This window comes from Prosopis cineraria, unplaced genomic scaffold (genome assembly GCF_029017545.1).
Source record: "Prosopis cineraria cultivar Desert tree isolate PC_DT_omini unplaced genomic scaffold, ASM2901754v1 PC6, whole genome shotgun sequence".
Lineage (NCBI taxonomy): Eukaryota > Viridiplantae > Streptophyta > Magnoliopsida > Fabales > Fabaceae > Prosopis > Prosopis cineraria.
In genome coordinates this window covers 5,856,070-5,877,365 of record NW_026555337.1, presented here as the reverse complement: position 1 = coordinate 5,877,365, position 21,296 = coordinate 5,856,070, and the positions used below count along the sequence as shown (strand labels likewise).

The 21,296-nt window shown below is 32.1% G+C and overlaps 2 protein-coding genes across 3 annotated transcripts; both read left to right on the top strand.

Moving 5' to 3' along the window:
• Positions 1-3,677: 3,677 nt before the first annotated feature.
• On the top strand, positions 3,678-5,128 carry LOC129313692 ((R,S)-reticuline 7-O-methyltransferase-like). The gene is made up of 2 exons (XM_054957002.1): positions 3,678-4,542; positions 4,686-5,128. The coding sequence occupies exons 1-2, from the start codon at positions 3,772-3,774 to the stop codon at positions 4,983-4,985; spliced, it is 1,071 nt and encodes a 356-aa protein (XP_054812977.1). The 5' UTR covers positions 3,678-3,771; the 3' UTR covers positions 4,986-5,128.
• Positions 5,129-12,836: 7,708 nt separating this feature from the next.
• Positions 12,837-15,373, top strand: LOC129313494 ((R,S)-reticuline 7-O-methyltransferase-like). Of its 2 annotated transcripts, XM_054956674.1 has the most exons (3): positions 12,837-13,075; positions 14,011-14,800; positions 14,894-15,373. In XM_054956674.1, exons 2-3 carry the CDS (start codon positions 14,036-14,038, stop codon positions 15,194-15,196), a joined length of 1,068 nt encoding a protein of 355 aa, XP_054812649.1. In that variant the 5' UTR covers positions 12,837-13,075; positions 14,011-14,035; the 3' UTR covers positions 15,197-15,373. The 2 variants fall into 2 exon arrangements, with proteins under 2 accessions (XP_054812649.1, XP_054812650.1); XM_054956675.1 differs by lacking the exon at positions 12,837-13,075 and having other exon boundaries at positions 13,932-14,800.
• Positions 15,374-21,296: the final 5,923 nt, after the last annotated feature.

Below are 21,296 nucleotides of genomic sequence, written 5' to 3'. Positions count from 1 at the left end.
CTTGTTCTTTTTCAAAATGTATTGCCTCATATATCACCTTAATGAAAATAAAATATATATTATAATGAATAGTACTCTCTCTAGTTTTATATATAAGAAAAAAATTACATGACACGGTTTAAGAAAGTTAATTGATTATAATAATTATATCTAAAAATAAAAAAATAGACTAAAATGTCATATGTTAATTAATATAAGAAAGAATTAATTATTTCTTGTTAATGTAAATTATAAAAGGTGATTTAAGAAATGTATAATAAATACTTATTAAAATAGGTGATTTTACTTATATAAAAAAAATAAGTAAAAAGTGATAGTTTTTCCTGCAAATAAAAACAAAGGGAGTACTATAGTTTATGTGATAATATTATTTATAAATTATAATTATAGTAGTTCTAAATCAAGCAAATAATATATTTCATGTTTTACTACCACTTATCAATCATACATATAAGCATTACAAGTGACACAATGATTATTAAAAAAAATTAAACATGCAATGAAAGATAAATTCATTAATATTATATAATTAACTTGTAGCTTATAATTTTTTTTGATCAGATTTGAGGCACATAACTACATCAATATTTTTAATGGGTGTTCAAGCTATAATCTACTTTTACATATAAATAATAGAATAATATATTTTTATTCTTTATGCATTTAAAGAATATAAACAAAAGCTTGTTTTATATATCCTCACACAAATTATTTTGATTTGTTATCTTGTGTTAATAATAAATATATAAATTTTTTTATATATCTAACACCTATTATTTCATAAAAAATCTTACATTTACAATCAATTTTTACTATAAATCCTACATCATCTCTTAAAATATAAAAATTTTATTATTTGTTACACCTTCTTTAAATTTTTAAAATTTATAAATGTAGGCCCACTCACATTTTTTAATAGTAGGTCTCATACATTACTTTTTTAAATCACGCTACTCAATTCATAATGAGTTTGACATATTTGAATATATAAAAAATTTATAATCAAACCCGACTCTTGACACCTCTAACTTTCAAATTTATTTAGACTGATTTAACTACCCTAAATTATTTTATTTCATTTTTCTCTTTATTGAGTTTATAAATTGTGTCTATGAAGATTTGTTTTGACCAATTTATATATTTAATTTTTTAAAAAAGTTACAAAGTAAATACAATTACATAATAAAAAATAATTTTTTTGGTAATTTAAATAATTTTTAAGTAATATTTATATTTAAATAGAGTTATTTTAGTCTAACATATGTGACTTAACGATCAACTAATAGTTAGGTAGATAAAAATAAAATCTTAAAAATAAAAGAGAAGTTTGTATTTTATAACTATCTATATTAAGAAATGTTTATATAGATTTCAAAAAAAAAAGTATCATTAATTAAAGTAAAAATAGATAAAATATTTTACTCATTTTTAATTATAAATTTTATATTAATAATTTTTTTTTATAGATTCTACATGTATCTCTTTCATTGCAAGACCCACCTTATTCTTTTGCTTTTTTATTTACTACACCACATTAACAAAATAAACCCAAAAAAAAGGGGAAAAAGTTGGACTACAGTACCCAACAATAATTGTTTATCTTGGCCTTTAGCTGACGACAAATCAATGATATCAATCACTTTCTTCATACACACGGTCACCAGGAAAACGGAAAAGCAGACACTACACTGTAGGTGAATTTACCTGGTGGGTGAATTCAAAATTTAAAATATAAAGATATTTTTTTTTGGGTGAAATACCCCCTTCATTTTGATTTTTTTTCCCCCTTATCAGCTATCATGTCGTGTTCTTCAATATGAACACGCAGGTAATTTTACCAAAAATATCAATCAATGTCTTCAACATTTTTTTCTTGTCATGTGTGTTCACATTGAAGAATACTGTAGAATCACTCAAGAGGAGCGTAAATTGTGTATTCTTAAAATTTGTTAAAATCTTGTTCCCAATTAAAAGATAAAATAAAGAATAGAATAATTTAAGCACACACTTAAAAGTAAGAAATGAGTTTATAAATGAGAGGAGAAGTTGGACACAAATGGTTTATCTCAGTTTGGCCTGCCACTCAGCTTGCCTCCAATTGAGAATTTTCAAGATCACACTAAAATTTGTTTACTATAAACATAAATTTTAATGAGTGCTTACTATCACAATGCAATCATAATTATCTTGAATTTTAACAATATATTATTTATTTACACAAGTAAGCTGTTACATTTCACCTTTAGAAAATATTTTCAGGACTTTCAATGACAAAATAAAGCCATTTTTTGTAACTCAAACTCTTTGGAAAAAGTATATAAAGAATAATGAAAATGCCTACAGTAAGAAATCAACACAAGATATTAAATACTCATTCAACTTGATTCTTGATATTGAATCTGCACAAGTAATACATACATTTTTCTTGGTTTTGTTATCATTAAAATATTTGTCTCAACAAATACAACATGATAAAAAATAAGATGAAATGAATGGGTGATTTCATCCAAAAAAGATCTTTATATTTTTAGATTATAAAAGTATTAGCACAAAAACAATCACCGTAAAATGATCCTTAATATTTTAACATCTCATGTATAATATTTCAAAAAAAAAACTATCCTTTCATCAATTCATCTTTATGTTTAAACCCTGTTATTAGATAATTATTAGTTATTAAAAATAATTATATCACCAACAGCCCTTAATCTTAGTGGAATGGACTATGACTACTTACCAACTCTTGGGTTCCAGTTAAGTGAGCATTACGTAACGTGCTATAAACTGCTGAAGGATTTTCTTTGGTAAATTTAGTTGCATCAACAAAGGATCTTAATATAGTGACAATTTATTTTTGTAAATGGCTTTGACTTTAACAGTTTTTTATTTACAAACTGAATTTTTATAGGATTAAGATATTAATTCATTTTAAAATATAACATAATTAGTTTATAAAAAGGATGTAACGTATTTATGTAAAATTTATAAAAATTATAGGCAATTTTGCAGATTGTTAGCCAATACTCTCTCCGGAACACAATAGTAATCACTGTTACCTAATTTGTACTTTTCTTAAAAAAGCTAGTTAAAATCTTGATTTTTTCAAAATTTTCACAACTTTCAAATTATATCTTTAGATGAAATAAATAAAATATTTGATTTATTTAAAATACTTTCATTAATAATATGAATAGAATATAACAAAGTAAGTATTATAACTGGGTGGGACCAAATGAGGTTTCTAGCTGGTTAAAAAAACAAAAGTGAGGTTCCTAGAAAACCCCCTTAGAAGGGAGTAATTAATCATATTGGAATGAATAACATGCAGGCAAAATAACAACAACAATGGATGATATAATAAAGCTAATATCTAAGACACCGCTGAATGTACCGATCTAATTTTAAAAGTGGCTTAAGGCAAGAAATTCAAATTGGTGTGGGTGGTAAACCGGAAATGTCCAAAACTCCAAATAAACATTGTAATGTTGTATTTAATTTGAGAGTCACATCACTTTTTTTTTTTCCTTATGCTTAATTTTGTTAATGAAGGAAACTTAATATCATGATTTTTCTAAAAAGAAAAAAGACACTGAAATATCTAAATTAGAATGTTAACATTTTGCAAAATTGTACGTCTAGTAAGGTAATACACTTTATGTTCCCTTACTTAGAGAGTTTTTTCTCCTCGGAAGCTTTCTTCATCTCTATTTAACCATTTACGAAGGTTGCAGCATCTTGTTCTGATCAATCTTGAAAGAACAACAGAGAGAGATGGGAGAGAATTCAATGGAAGGGGAGGAGGCTTTGATATTACAAGGTCAAGCTGATATATGGAAGCACATGTTCAGCTTCGTAGATTCCATGGCCCTGAAATCCGCCGTGGAGCTCCGCATTCCTGACATAATACACCGCCACGGCGGACCGATCACCCTGTTTCAGATCATCGCCTCTCTGTCCGACGCTCCATCTCCAGACACCGCCTACCTCGCCCGCATCATGAGGCTCCTCGTCCGCCGCAACATCTTCTCCGCCCATCGCCCATCCCACGGGGGAGACACCCTCTACGGCCTCACTCACTCTTCCCGGTGGCTCCTGCGTGACTCCGCCGTGAACCTAGCACCCATGATTGTCATGGAGAACCACCCAACCCTTGTGGCTCCGTGGCACTATCTCAGCCAGTGCGTGAGAGAAGGAGGCGTGGCGTTCAAAAAGGCTCACGGCCGTGAGATATGGGAGCTGGCGGCGGAGAGTGCAGAATTCAACGAGCTGTTCAATGAAGGGATGAAGTGTACGGGTAAGATGGCGATGATGGCGATCGTATCGGCGTACAAGGAAGGGTTCGAGAGCATCGGGTCGCTGGTGGATGTGGGAGGCGGCACCGGAGGAACGGTGTCGGAGATAGTGAAAGCATATCCCCACATAAAAGGCATCAACTTTGATCTGCCTCATGTGGTGGCCACCGCACCTGAATACAACGGAGTCACCCACGTCGGAGGAGACATGTTCCACTCCATCCCTCCTGCCGATGCTGTTTTCATGAAGGTAGATAATAATGATAATTCTATAATGTTTTTTTTTTTAATAATCGCTTCTTGGAAAAACCATAACAGCCTTCCCCCCCCCCCCAAAACGCCATGGCCGCATAATATTTTTTTGATTATTATGGTTGACGATCTGAAATGCAGTGGCTACTGCATGATTGGAGCGACGAAGATTGCATAAAGATACTGAAGAACTGCAAGAAATCAATAGCAGAAGAAAAAGGGAAGGTGATAATAGCAGAGTTTGTGGTGAAGGCAGAGGGTGAAGGCTTGTTCGATGACATAGGGTTACTCTTCGACTTGTTGATGATAGCACATTCCTCAGGCGGCAAAGAGAGGACTGAATCTGAGTGGAAGAATCTGCTTCACCAAGCTGGCTTCCCTCGCTGTCACATCATCAACACACCCTCTCTTTTATCCATCATCCAAGCTTACCCTATTTGATTAACCCTATTTCCCAAGGCATCCAATGCTCCTCTCTTGTCCCGTCCTGTATTTTTTTCCCCCATCTTAAAGCTACTCATATATATCATAAAGTTCTTTGTAAAAGTCTGATTCTTCAATAATTGATTTTATCATCAGGCCCACGTGATCATTCATTACTAATTATAGTTAATAATCTTTCCCTTCCGATCCCTTTTTATTTTGGGGCAGTACTAGATTTTAACTCCCCGGATAGTTCTAACAGAATGTAAATTTTTCAAGTAAGTATTCAAACCATCAATATTATTGTATTAATTTGGCATTTCTTGTACTTAAATTGGATAAAAAAGCAAACCAAAATTGTTGAGAGCAGACGTGCAGTTGCAATGATTAAATAATACTAAAAGAATGTACACAGAATTAATGATCAACATAAGATGATGATAGTAATAGCAAAGACGAAAATGCTTAATGTCGAAAAATCATTTAGCCTGTACCATCTAGCTTAGATTTTCTCCGTGAGATTAAGAGAGGCCGGGTTTGGACCATTGTACACCTCTACAAGAGGCCAACTCAACACTTGAAATGAAAAAGATTATATTAAATTATTAATCATAAAACTTTTTTGCATCACTGCAAATTCTTTAGTGAGCAAAAATTTCGTCTAAACATAAGTGAGCAAAAATTTCGTCTAAACATAAGACGAACTTTGCAGATGATATTAAAAATAACTTGCCAGTTGGACTGTGATTGCTCCTTGTACGACATTCGAAATGTATTGAAACAGGAATGTCACCATAACAATCACATACACTACAATATTTGACACTGTTGATTTTTCTCCTGCATTGCTATTGACCGTTGATCTAGCACCTGAATTCATGGTTGAGTCGGGAAAATAATGAAGAAGCACATACACTTCCGAAAAAAATGTTCACATGTCCAAGTCATGATAAAATCTTGTATCGGACAATATACGATTCTCCAAATAAATGACAAAAGGATACCATTAGTCATACATAAATTTTCCTGTCTCATTTTTGGGGGGCTTTTAGTTTCTAAGCAATTGGTTATACCTGTTGTAACTTAACAGGAAGCAAGGAAGTCGTTCACATTCATGAAGCCAATTGCCATCATCTCCTTATTTCCATCCGCTTTGTAGTTCTTGAGAGCTGCAAAAGTCCTTCCTACTGCACTACCGTTCTGTTTGCCCTTTTCAAAAGGAAAAATTACATTCAAGAACCTTTTAAAAAAATTATTCACAAACAGGAACTAACAAAAAACCCCATAAAAAAAAAACAAGTCATGTTTTTATTTTAATAACAATTCCTTTTATATTGGTCTTTGTTTATGAATAATTTTTTTGAGGGGTTCGTTAATGTGATTCTCTCTTTTTAAAAAGGGGATTAACTTGAAATGACATATATACACCTTCATACCCGTTAAATAAATTAGTTTGTTGATGTCATTAACTCTTTAAACCAACGAAAATTGGTTTGCATATCAATTTAGCCCATGATAATATAGTGAATATGAACAGAAAAGAACATAGCCCAAGAAAAACATAATTTCACACCATAAGCATAGCGATGTTGATATCCCTCGAAGCCATTGAACATGACCCATTTGCTACACATAAGAGGACAATGCAAACCTGCACCGAGTAGAAGAGCCATCATTTGCGATGTCAATGGTGGAGAGGGGAGAAGTGAAAGCATAAATTAAAAGTTTGGATGACGGGGATGGGGCAATAAAATGGCATGAAAAAGTTAACAATGCGAGGGAATTTTGAATTGAAAAATAGCTTACGTGTGGTATTGAGGAAGAAGCTTTTGTCCTTAGGTTAATAAACACTCTTTGATCCTCTTTATGAATCATTTTTATCAACCTCATTAATACCAATATAAAAAAAGGGAGAAAAGTGTATAAAATTTTAAATATGCCTTTATATAACAAATTTAAAAAGTGATGTCATGTTATATTTTCTCCATAAAGGGTAATTTTAAAATATTTTTAAATATTACTTAAAAAACCGCAACATAACTTATAAATAAGACTAAATAAATTTTTTAAAATGTGTCTTATAAATGAGATATGAGGGAGTATATCACAAAGGTTTCTAGCTTTTTGCATTGAAAATCAAAAGTAGATTAGAAGCATAAAAGAAAGGAAAAGAAAAGCTAACCACCTTTTGGGTAATATAATCCAAATTTGCTTCTACTGTAGCTTGATGACGAGCCTATAATTTGGACGAAACTTGATAAGCCAACCCAAACTAACTTGAAAAAAATTAAAGTCGAGTTTGACTATATGAATTTTTTAAAGAGGATAGCATATTTTAAGCTTAATTCAAATAAACTCAATTTAAATAAGCTTGGCATCTAAATTTTTTTAACTTTGTATGGATTTAGAGTTGATAATTTTGGCTAAACTTAAATCTGGCTGAAAAAAGTTATGGTTGGGCTTGATTATATGAGCTTTTTTAAAAGGATAGAATATTTCAAACTCGATTGAATAAGCCTGACTCCAATTGAACTCGACTCGAATAAGTTTTGCCCGCCTAAATTACTAACTCTAATGACAGACCTAGGGAGAGACATTTTTAGACAGCTGGATAAACACAGTACTCAACAGGTATAATGGTAAACCCGCCCCATATGTAGCCCCTTCTGTGGTGTTGTACACTCTGAAGCTGATGATCTAGGGAGATAAACTCTGATATCTTGTACTCTTCTAAGAGTTAAGGCATAAATTTTAACAGTCTCTTCCTTTATAGTTCCCCCCCCCCCCCCAATTTTAATGATATATCCCTTATATTTCAATGTAATCAACTCACAATCTTCAGATTTATATATCTGATAAAAAGTAGAGATAATTAATTCTCAATGGATATTATAATATAAGCTACTTGTCAGATATAATGCATTATAATTCTTTTGTTATTTTAAAGATATTTTTCATTATACTTCTGTGCTCACAAATCATAATTGTCAGATAAATCTGTCTCCATTTTATTTTGATTATACAATCTTTCCAACTTAGTATAAAATTCGATTCCATGAAATATAATTTAAAATATAGGCATAATTTGGTGACCATTTAAATTTGTACATTCGAAATGAAGTTTCATATAGATGAGGAAATGAGAAAACAATTAATTATCAACAGAATTATAAAACAAAATATTTGTGAGATATATGCCTTTAAATTGTTGGACAAAATATTTGGCTAGCACCATTTCACCGATAAAAAAGTGAACCTAAGAAATTTAAAACTTAACCAGAAGTGTATGCATATCAACTCGGGGTTAAGACAAAAAGTGATCCTAATAAGTACTAAAAGCGCCCTTTCAACCATAAGGTATACATATTAACCAGAAGTTAAAACAAAAGGTGATCTTAATAAGTACTGGAAGTGCCCTTTTAACCATAAGGTATGCATATTAACTTGAAGTTTAAAAAAATTATCCTAACAAGTACTGGAAGCGCCCTTTTAACCAGAAGCTATACATATTAACCAAAAGTTAAAACAATGGATCTTCTCATAATGATGAGGTTGAAATGAAGCCGTGGAGTGATCTCAAGCCGGAACTGTAGTGTAGCATAGTGAAATGAGTCTGGAGTTGATGACATAGCCGGCTCCGGCTGGAGGAGTATTAGGGGATATATTGATAATTTTGATCCCTTATTTGCTTACGCTCTCCCTTGGTTAACATGTATCCAGCAAATTGATAAAACACCGTGGCACTGGGCTAGTAATTAACCCATCCTGATCTATTTATTTATTGGGTTTTGGGCCTTCACTTCTTTGGTCTAATTCATCAAGGGTGGACCTTAGTCCAGCAAACACAAACATCAACTTAGTTTACATCTCATTAAGAGCTACTATCCATTAATGCCTCACTGGTCTCTCCCTCCCCCCCTCCCAAATTGAAGAGGCTAGCTGAGAGCTAGAAGGAAAAAATGAAAAAGCCAAAAAAAGACTAGTATCTGACTTTTGTTAGATAAAATAAGAGGTTCACACCCTCTAGGGATTTCGAGAAATTTAGGTCAGTTCACTGGGAGAATCGTGCGCCACTCTTGCCAAGTGGTCTGCAGCAGTCATTGCCTCACGGAGAGCATGAAGAACCTTTTAATCACCCTACGCAAATATCAGTTCTTGCACTCCTGCTATGTCCTCATAAAAGGATGAGATCGTTGTACCCCTCGATAGATGAGGTTGATTGCATCAACAGAATCTGAGTAAATCCTTGCCCTCTGAATATTCAAGTTTCTGCAAACTTGGACTCCATATTGGATGGCTTTCACCTCCACAATATTGATAGGTATATTACCCCCTAATCACTCTCTTTCAGCATTTCTTGGCAATCCCCCCCAAGCGGCACTGTTCGCATAGCTTAAAGATGCATCAACGTTCATATGTACAAAACCATGAGTAGAAGCAACGCATCTATAGGCTATAGCCATGGGAACTAGACTTTTCAAGAAGCTGAATTGTCCCAATTAAGTCTCTGTCTTCCACCAGCGTCCTTTATCTATAGATCCACAGCAGCCACCAAACAGTCCTAAACACTCGGCTCCAGGACCATTGACTTAAATTGCCCTCCACTAATCTCATGGCTTGTGTAGTATTCTCTACACTACAAGAATAACAGACTTGCTGCTCTATCTTACTGCTGTCATGTTAGTTCATATACAAGAATAACAATCGTAGAAAAATTCATCATATAATCCTAAAAAACCTGAAAGAGTCATCTTCCTCGTGAATTTTCTCACGAATTACAAACACAGAGAATTAATGTGGGAAAATGAATTTCCCTCCTGCAAATTCGGCATCAAAATCCTCCACCATCATGTCAATATTCTAGTTCAACTCTCATGTGGGAGAACCCCTCCCAGTAAATTATTTATTTTTTCTCTTGTTTTGCTTCCCCCCTTAAAAAAAGTTTTTATGAATTTTTCTGCTACAAAGTTTCTCTTGTAAGAATCCACTGAAAACTTTTCAATATATTATTTTTGTCCCACAATTATGTCTTCTATATCTACATATCTATGTAACACCCTAATTTTAAAATTAATTAATATTTGATTGATGTATAGAAATTAAAACTAGAAAAAAAATTAATCTTGAAGTGAGAGAGAGCCACAAAATTTTTCTTTCCATTTCATGAATAGTATGAAATATAAAAAGAAAAAGTCTCATTAAATAATATATATATATATTGTCATTAAATTTTATAAAAATTTTACAATTGCTTCCTTCAATAATTGAACTTTTGATGTAACCATATCCTTGTGTGATATACACATGATCTAACAACAAATCTTGAATCCAAGCATGATTTGTACTGCTTCTTGACAAGCTATTAACGATGTATTAGGTAATCAACATCTGGACACATTACGATAGAAAAATAAAGTGAGAATTACAAACTCAATAAGGTATATCAAGCTTGAGCTAATAATGGTCTAACCACCTCATGTGCAAAAAATAATTTTCTCACTCTTGTCTATACTGAAATTCACATAAAAATATACAAGTATTCATAATAGGTGTTTATAAAAATTAATAAAAGATTTTACAATATTCTAGTAAATTAGATCATCTTCCCTTTATAATCATATGTGATTATCATTTGAAAATTATAAGAATCCAAAATATAGCACTAAGCATAACCAAGGTGTCTCCCGGTGTGGATCCACATGAATAAATCTCACCCCATTTTCACTTAAATAGAGGTTATCTCAAGGATGCTAGCACACATTAATATGATTTTCTTTTGCATATTCCCATATAATTTATTAAATTAGAATCTTTTGGATGTGAATACTTATAAAGAAATTCCAAACATTTGGAGCAATACAAAACATCCTTGAATTGTATGTTGAAAGATGATAAATCTAAATAAATATAATAGTTGGAAACATACTTGAATTATATGTTGAAACATCATAAATCTAAATAAATAATATAAATAGAAATCCACATAAAACCAGTAACTTCTTTATGTGTGAAATCTTAAGTTCAAAAGGAATTATAACAACATAAAGTTTATGATTAGAGGTCTAAACCACAAAATATAAAAGTATTGGATTGCCAAAATTAGATAAATTCCACAATCATATCATCTATAAAATTAGAACTATTAATGATTTTATACAAAAGATTGCATTTAGAGGTGTCAATAAATAATTGTAGAACATTTATAATTAGCTAGAAATAAAACTTAGTAATAGAACATCTTTAAAATAACCTACCTAGAAATAAAAATAGGAGAAAATGTTTATATTTAAATAAAAAAACTATAAATCTCAATAAGACAAGAATCTTATCCTATATCAACTTTTCTATTTGATGATATTGACCTTTTTTTAATATTTATCCTAGCTTTCTTTCTTCATTTTTTTTATTTGTTTCTAGCATGTTTTTCTCTCAATTTCTATAATCTCTTTTTATCAATTCTCATACATTTTTTCTATATTTTATCTCTTGGTATTATCTCTCTTGCCATCTTCTTCGTGCTCTCTCTCTCTCCTTCTCCGTCATCTAATCTCTCTCTCACATTCTTTCTCTCCACCTCTCTCTCTTGCCTCCCATTTCTTTATATTTGTGTGCTTATAAGAGTGAGGGGTATATATAGTGTTGTTGGTTTGAAAAAGGGGTTAAGAATTCTTAAGGGATAAGTCATGATAGGTGGCATTCTTATCAAAATTTATTTAATTGGGTTTGGCTTCTCCTAAAAGAAATTACTATTGTGTCACATGTGCCAAATGGTGGCTTTCTCTTCAAGAAAAGCACCTCTTTTATACCAATTTATTTAAGTTATTTATTATTATTATTTTTTAATAAAAATTAATTATTATTATTATTATTATTATTATTATTATTATTATTGATTACTAAGAACTGCATCAAAATATCATATATATTTTAGTATTATTAATTTTATCAAAATATTCTATTATATGTTTATCTTTAAATAAATAAATATACTTAAATTCAAACAAGGCATAAAAGACACATAATATTATCCCAAAATTTATAAGTATAAGAGAGATGTATAATTTAAAAATAATAAGTTAACTATTAAAATTCAAATTTTAAACTTATAATTTATTTATATAATTATATGTATTATTTGGACTATTTTAAATTTTTCTAGATGTTACAGTCTACATATCTATAAAAATAAAAACACTAGCAGCAATGCATGTATGATTTAGGAATGCTACATTTCTAGGCTATCTGTACATTAGCATTAATTTTTTAAAAATAATAATAACATTATTTCTAAAACGATCAGAAATCACTTTTCCTTATCCCTTAATATTCTCAATTATGATCTCATTCGTTACCATAACATCTAAACTAATTTCTTCTCCACCCTGAATCCAATTTATGAAATTAACTTTAATTCTTAACTATAATTTAATTGTGAAACGATGTAGATGGAAGTTTATTTTAATTATAAGTTTAATACAAGCATGGTTCTTTTGATAACAAGTCTCCATTTTCACAAGACCGTAATTTTGAAGCAAACCTATGATATAAGTTTTGGAAATAAATTTAATATTTTAATTACAAGTTATTTTGTTACCCAATTTTCGTTATTCAATATTATCCCAGTCACTCTCATTATCTTATTTATCTATCACTTAATTCTCTCTCCCATTATCTCTATTCTAATAATGCTAACTTCCATTACCTTAACTTTCTCCTCATTTTCCTCTTCCATTATTTTCGTTATCTTAACTTCCCTATCATTTCGATCATCTCATTATAAAATTTCGAATTCACAATACAAAAATTCCTTAACCTCTTGCCAGATTCAGTTTTGCAGCGCAAACGCACATTCGCCGCCGCCCCAACACCACAACTCTGTGCTTCATCACTGTCTACCGATTGCCATCCATCAACCCCTCCCCCTTCTAATGTTGCATCATCTACCCTTTCGAATATTGCAAACTGTTTGATTCACTGTCAAAGTAGATTGGGTATTATCAGTGACAAGGCAGGGGATGATTCAAGTTCTAGCCTCGATCTCAAAGATACAGGCCATATAAACCATCAACCAACAACCCTATTGCCCAACTAGCGCTGGTATTTTTAAGGTTTGTGACTTTTAATATTTTATGATATATTACAATGAAATTAAAATTTATTATTATTCTCATGTGTAAACTGTATACTCCCTCTGTTTTTATTTGTAGGGAAAAAAACTATATCATATAGTTTAAAAAAATTGATCAACTATATTAATTGTGTTTGAAAAATAAAATAATTGAACTACAATACTTTTTATTAATTATGTTAATCAAGCCTTCATTAATTATTTTTTATGATTATAAATGATAAAATTATGTGAGGTAATTTAAGAAGTTTATAATAAATACTCATTAAAAAAAGTGATTTTGTTTATATAAAAAACAAGCTGAAAGTGGTAGTTTTTTTTTATAAAATGTTCCTGAATGGAAATTTCCACTGTTTCAACTACTCCCACATATTTGAAAAAGAAATAAATAAAATGTAAGGGTGGGATGCTATAAAATCACACGAAATCACTGCTTATGTCTCTTCTTGATGTTTAAAAAACCGATGCGAAGTCAATGTAAGGGTGGGTGACATGAACGATCCTTAAAAAACAAGAAGAACAGTTAACCACAGGGGATTTCATAATTTCACGTGGCAGATCCCAAAGATCCACAAGGCTCAAGGCGTGTATTATTGCAAATACTTACTCTGGAGGTTATTTTCTAATCCACCATCTCTGGGTCAACGAGCGAGTAAATTACTTCTCGTATTCTTTATTCATACTAGAGACACTCCATTCCCGGTAATTGCAAGCCTTGTATTATAATTGCAGACACTGAATACACCTTTTAGGTTTTCTTGGGCTCCACCACCTTTGAGTGAATTATATACACCATCAAGAGACCCTCCATTTCCGTAGCTTTGGTTTACACTCAATTATACCTACACTTTTGTCCATTTCTTATTTCCTTACATTTTTGTTTGCATATATAAAGATATAGTTTCCTCTATACAGAGTCTCAAGCACGCACGTTGCTTCAATGGAGGGCACGCAAATACTATCGGAGGCTTCTCTAAAGAGCCAAGCAATTATCTGGGACGGCCTCTTTGGGTTTGTGGACTCCATGGCGCTCAAATCTGCCGTGGAGCTCCGCATAGCCGACATCATCCACTCTCATGACTGCCCAATCACCTTGTCCCAACTGGCAGCCTCCTTGGAATCTCCCGCCTCCCCCGACATACCCTACCTCTTCCGCATCATGAGGTCACTCGTCCGAAAGAAAATCTTCAGCGTTCACCGGCCATCCGACGGCGGTGAGGCCCTTTATGGGTTGACAGAGGCATCCATGTGGCTCCTCCATGATTCCCGGTTCAGCTTGGCTCCCATGGTTATAATGGAAAATCATCCGTGGCAGCTCGCCCCGTGGCATTTTTTGAGCGCCTGTGCGAGGGAAGGAGGGATCGCCTTCGAGAAGGCTCACGGCTGCGAGATATGGGACTTCGCCTCCAAAAACGGAGCATTCAATAAGATATTCAACGATGGTCTGGCATGCGCGGTTAAGTTCATCATGGAAGCGTTGTTGCGGGAGTACAAAGACGGGTTCACCAACATAGAAACTTTGGTGGACGTCGGCGGCGGGACTGGCGGCGCCGTGGCCGAGATAGTGAAAGCACATCCCCACATCAAAGGAATCAACTTTGATCTGCCACACGTCATCGCCACGGCAGATCAGCGCCCAGGAGTCACCCATGTTGGCGGCGACATGTTTCAGTCCGTTCCTGCTGCTGATGCTATTCTCCTAAAGGTGATTAAATTAATGAATTCCGACCTTTGTTTTTCCAAACAATGCATTTTGCAGAGGTTGTGAGTATGCATTGCCTGTTTGTGTCGTATATAGTGGGTTCTGCATGACTGGAGCGACGAGCACTGCATAAAGATTCTGGAGAAGAGCAAAGAAGCAGTGAAGGAGAAGAAGGGGAAGATCATAATAGTGGAGATAGTGCTGGAGGAGGAAAATGAAAGTGGAGTGTTGGAGAATACGAGGATGGCATTCGATCTGCTGATGATGGCGCATACGACAGGAGGAAAGGAGAGAAGCGAAGCAGAGTGGGGCAAGTTGCTGAAAGAAGCCGGTTTTGTTCGTTATAATATCATCAAAATCCCAGCCATACCATCCATTATTGAGGCTTTCCCTTTTTGAATTTGTGGTGGGTGGGGGGAGAATTTTCTTATTTGTGGGCGGATGGGTTTATTACTTTGCATCATGTGTGGCGGGTTACTGATAATAAATTAGTTCAGTGGTGGTGGTTGATTTATTGTTTGCTCTTTAACGCTGCCTGTTATGACGTAATAAAACTTTAAATTTTGTTTGCTTTTATATATCTAATCCATTTTTGAAGCTTGGCATTTTTAAATATTTTGTCGCATAGGATTTTGGACTTACATGTAATTTGAAATTGTATCATTTGCTTATTGTTTATGTAATGGGTTTATCTTGTTAGCAATCTCGATGGTTACAAGCAAGCATCAGACTCAGACATTATTGAAATAAACGAGCGTGAACGTACGAGGGGCTAGAGGGGGTGAAAGTATTCCCCCGCCAAAAAAAAAAATTCATTGATGATTATAATCATCACTGTTATATGCATGAGAACGACGTTAGAGAAGATTGAGAAAGGTGTGTGTGTTCTCGCCTGATAAAATATATGGTCTATATATGAATATTTAGCGAGGAAAATCACTTAAAGTCCCATATCTTCGTCAAAATTGGCAATTTACTGTATTAAAATTGTTTATGGGAATTTTCAATTCATAGTTAAGCAATAAAAGTTAACAACTACTCCTTACAAATCACAATATAACATATAAGTCATGTTAACTATTACGTATCCAAACAAATTTTAGTTCAAATCTTGATTTTTGAAAAATTTTCACATTTTTTCAATCATATCCTTGAGTGTGATAAATATAACAAACAACTTACTCAAGACACACTAATTACTTAATAAAATAATGATGTAATTAAATATATATATATATATATATATATACCTTATATTTTGGAGTACTAAACAGAACTTCTAGAAAAAGACTTACATCAAGGTCCAGAGGAGGTATATATCTAGCAATAATTGATAATTTCAATGAATGACATGGGTCTTCAGACTAATTTCATAAAAAAGGTTCTGTTTTTATATTTCTTGTATTGGAATGATAGAGTAATTTTCCCTGTTTAGTGCTTGGAGACGCAAGACCCATCCAGAGTGTGTTAAGTTTGTTTCGGCCGAGAATAACATTTTTCTTCTTTTAAATATCAACGACGAAATTTGGACCAGCTGATTTGGTATGCTTATTTTGGCTGAATTGATATTGTATTGCTTTCTGATATGATTTTTTTTTAACCAAAATGAACAACATGCATATAGTTTCGCAAAAAAATAACAAAAACAAAATCGCAAAGAGGCGAACACGTATGATCGTTGGCGATCGATGTTACATTATAATCACCCTTTACCCCTTTTATATATTGATGACTTCCCCCATTTGGATATATAATTCCATCCCTTCTGTTGCTACAATTTTAATATTTATTCAGGAAATGGACAAAACGGTCTCTCGAATGAGTAGTGAGTACCTATAAACTAAATCCCTTTCAGCTAATTTAGCAGTGACGTTGCGTAGGGTTATTTATATGTTAATGATGTTTAGTTTATTTCAAATATAACAAATAAAAAAATGAATACACGTTATTTTTCTCTCTCAATTATGTTTGATCTTTTTCTTTTTTGTTCTTAGTTGTCATGCTACAAATTAAATACAAGCACAAATTTCACGAGTGGAATGTCCCACCAAGCAATGCAGCTCTTGATCTTTCCAAATTGTTCATGTTAAGCCTCTATTTATTTATTTTTTCTTTTTAATGCTCCTCTCATCAATTTGCGTCTGATAAAATTAAATATCAATTATCTTATTTCTGAGCTTAGAAAGAAAATGATAATTACAAATGAAAATTCACACTGCAGTTCCTCATTCCTTGATTACTGTACATCAGCAGAGATATAAAGAAAGTCTGGAATAATAAGATGACGACATGTAGGTTATATGTGTCGTCTTTTCTATTTCTATCCTACACGTAACTAAACAATCTACCAGAAAGAAAAGACTTGAGCATGTCCTCTTAATTAACAGCTACATTCACATGATATAGATATATATGTTGAACTTCTCCTTATAAATTAGAATTTCCTCCGATCCATGCCATGCATGGGGAAATTTTTAATTATTTCTTTATTAGTAATGGAGCAGTTTGGAAATAAAATTTTTTGACTCTCAAGATATAATTATACAATAAACTCTACTTTTATCATGGATTATAATATTTTGGTCTATAAAGTATTTGCAGGAGCTTCAATTTTATTTTATTTTTATCTATGGAATAATTTAATCTCAAAAGATGTTGCAAACACACAAACAAAAATTTAAAAAGAAAATCCATACCAAAAAATTAACATGTTAGAAGGGAAAGTTCCCTCACATTTATCTCATGAGATTCCTTGGTGTGGAATCCATAGCAATGAATTTTAATTCGAGAGTTGACATCCCAAATGGTTGTACTCTTTATACTTCACTTGACTTTCTGTCAGTTAAAATCCTTTATTAGCAGTCCTCTTCTTTACAACTGTTACAAGCATGCAGGTTTATAAAAAGGGAAAAAAACTAATCTGTTAAGAGGGAAATTCCATTACATTTATAAACCATATATACTTATTTTGTAAGGTTTCCTAAGTCGTAGAATGCTGAGCTTTTTTACAATCAGAGATTTGTACAAAGTCATTTAACACGGTCTTGAATCATTTGGTTTATTCTTGTGTTGTGGAGTTTTTTAAAAATCGAAACCGGTTCATACCTAAAACCAAAAAAAACAAAAACAAAAAAACCATACTTCTTGTTTACTACACCAATGACCCCAGAGCTGTAATTTTTGCCAAACGACGCCTCAGTTACATGTTGCGCGCGGTACACTGGGACCCAAGACTCTCTTGTATAGAAAATGCTCCTCCACTCTCTTCTTTGATTGTTCGACGTGGGACTTGGATATAGGAGCAATAATATTAATTTTTATGCAAAAGAATGCTTTTTTTTTTATTATCGTTAATGTTTATTAATTATTTTACTTAATCCTTAAATTATTTTTATAATATAAATACAAATCTTTAATTTTTAGACTTCTAATTATTTATCTATAATTTTATATAGTGTTGATCTTGTGAATTTAGCTTTTTTTTTCTTTTTAAATGTTTGTTATCAATATTATATACCAATAAAATGATTTTTCATTAAAAAAAAACTTTATTAAATATCATTTTATAAATTTAATCTTCTATATTACTTGTAATGCAATATTTAATATATAAACATGTAAATATAATAATTTAATAATAAATGATTCGATCACGATCTGATTATTAATTCTTAAGTGTCTTCTTCAATTCAATGACTGATTTGATTTTTACAACCTTGGTCAACATTTCAGCAAAGTCAGCATACTTAACATGCGTGAATCCCACGGTATCATTAAATAACTGCCGCCTTAAAAACGATGGAAAGTAAACCATCTCATTAAGGTAATGTACCACGTACTGATTCACTAAAAAGTAGAGCAAAGCATCCATTCACAATGTGATGAATGCTCTCTCTCTCTCTCTCTCTCTCTCTCTCTCTCTCTCTCTAAGTGATGATAATTTCTATCACTTGCGCTAACTTTAATTAATTGAACAAAGTTCAATTCTTGTTAAAAGATATATTTAGCGTTCACCTAGTCGACAGAAGCAAAAATAAAATAGCACTGTACCTGCGATATTGGTTTAGGCTATTTAGGGGCGGGGGCTTGTAATTCGCAGAAAGCCTTGGGCCATTGGCTGCACATGCATACTTGTATGAAGATGAAGGACTTCAAGAAAGCGTAATAAAATTGGATTTGTGGTCCAGGGACTAGGATAGGACCAGAAACACGACCCCTTTTAAAGAGCTTAATACATTTGGTCGCCGGGGCACGAAATATACAAAGTGGAAGGCCACTCAGTACTACGCTGTACTTTCTCTTTTTCAACCAATTACCATCAATAATCATTAGTAGGGTAAAAAATGATCAATAATATATAAGATATTCAACTATACAGTCCGTTATTGAGGCCTTTATTTCAAAAAACAAAAATGTTGTGGAACTAGAAATCTATAAAGCATTCATGTATCTATATTGGTATGTGATATCGATATTCATTAATACTTTTTACATTTTTATAGAGCATCAAAATATTATTTTTTAATTTAACAAATTCTAAATTTTAATATGTATCCGATATTTTTAAATTATAAGTTAATACCTTAAAGCTGATAGTTTGAGGCTATTTTTTAAAAAATTAATTTTTACTAAATATTATTATACTAATTTTTTGTTTCTAATATATTCATGTGATTTACTTTTAAAGTTAAAGGTTAGATTTTTCTTAAAAAAATAAGTTTTATATATAATAAAGGGATAAAATTTATATTTTTTTAATTATAAAAATGTAGGAATACAGGGCTTGTTTGAAACCATTTTTGTTTTATTGTTCTTAGAACTGGTATTTTATAAAACATGTTTTGATAACAAAAAATAAATAAAGATGTGTTTTTTTTTTATTTTTCTATATTCTCTAGAACAATAATTTCAAAACACTTAAAATATGTGTTTTTCCCATAACAATATTTTATTTTTTATTTTTCCAAACACTTTTTAAAAATAAGTTACCAAACATTTTTTTCATTCTAGAGAACATAAAATTATTTTCAAAACAAATTGCCAAACAAGCCCATAATCTCTGTGCAGTATTATTCTCCTAAAACAGGTTGCCAAACTAGAACTATTATAGCAAGGATTAGGTAGTGAGCAATTAGATGGAATAAAAAGTATAATTAATGATATTGTTTTGCTTGGTATTGCTATAAAGAACTATATGTGTATGTGTGTGTTAGGTTGGATATTTTTTAAATTAAAATTATATTTTTATAATTTTTATAATTTTTTATAAATCTATTTACATGTATAAAAAATATGTCGTTTTTAAAAATAAAAGTATCATATGTTTATTTATGTAACCAGCGTTCACCACCGAACATTTTTTTCATATGTAATACCTTTAAAGTAATATTTTCCCACATTATTATTGATTGATATTGACGATCGGCTCATGATTCTGCAAGCACCAGACATTCAAAATGGCAATGATACATGCGGTTGAAAAAAAAGACTTTTTTTTTTTGCCATTATTTTATGACTTGTGACATTCGATCTCATGGTCCAAATTGAATATTGATTATTTGAACATGTAAGCCCAACAAGAAGTCTATTGTGCTTAGAATAAAGGGCCCATCCAAAATGGTTCTTTAACTGGGCAAGTTCAATTTCTTCTCTTGGGTATCAACCATAAAAGTTGGACCTCCTGAATTGCCTTCCTCTTTCTCCGCTTGCCATTTTAGAGCTATCCTGTATCATTATTTAAGCGTACGCAAAAAATAAAAAAAGCAGAGAGAGAATATGACGTGATAGTTCCACATTCCACAAACAAGAAAAAAAATCCAAAAACATTTTAACATGGAAGCACTAACGTAAGACGTTCAAGCCTGATTTTTGTCCAATTTTTTAATCAAGCTTAATTTCAAGCCAAGTTGCCGGCAATATTAAAAGCTTTGCTTGCCCTCCTGTCTACCCTATTCCTATCCCATCCCCACTTCATCATTCATTTCAAACCCCCTATCTCTTTCCATTTCTCTCCATTGCACGCTTTCACTCTGTTTCTTTCTGATCTGCTTGTATTGTATTACACATTCATGACATTGCAACAAGACACTCAATCACGCCAACATCTTTGTTATCTCCATCCTCTTCATTTTGGAGGATACGCTTTTTTTTTTTTTTTTTTTGCAGCATTCATATTCTCGTCTCGTCGTTTCTCCAATTAGCCACGTCATTAAAAAAAATTATAGAGGTTTTTTATACCCATCTCAACAAGAAGGTTAGTTCAGAAGTCACCTCCTACAGATTTTCCCGGAATCTTGCATTAGCTGAGGGAAAACAGAGCAACCAAAAATAGCAGGGCACCATCGTGGAGTGACGTCGTATATCAAAATAATTAAACGTGTATCATTAACTTTTGTACATATGCATGACGTAACGAAATATGGGCAAAAATTTAGGACCACGTTCACAAATCACGAAACGCAAAAATTACAGTTGAATAAGGAATCGAAGTGAACAAGGA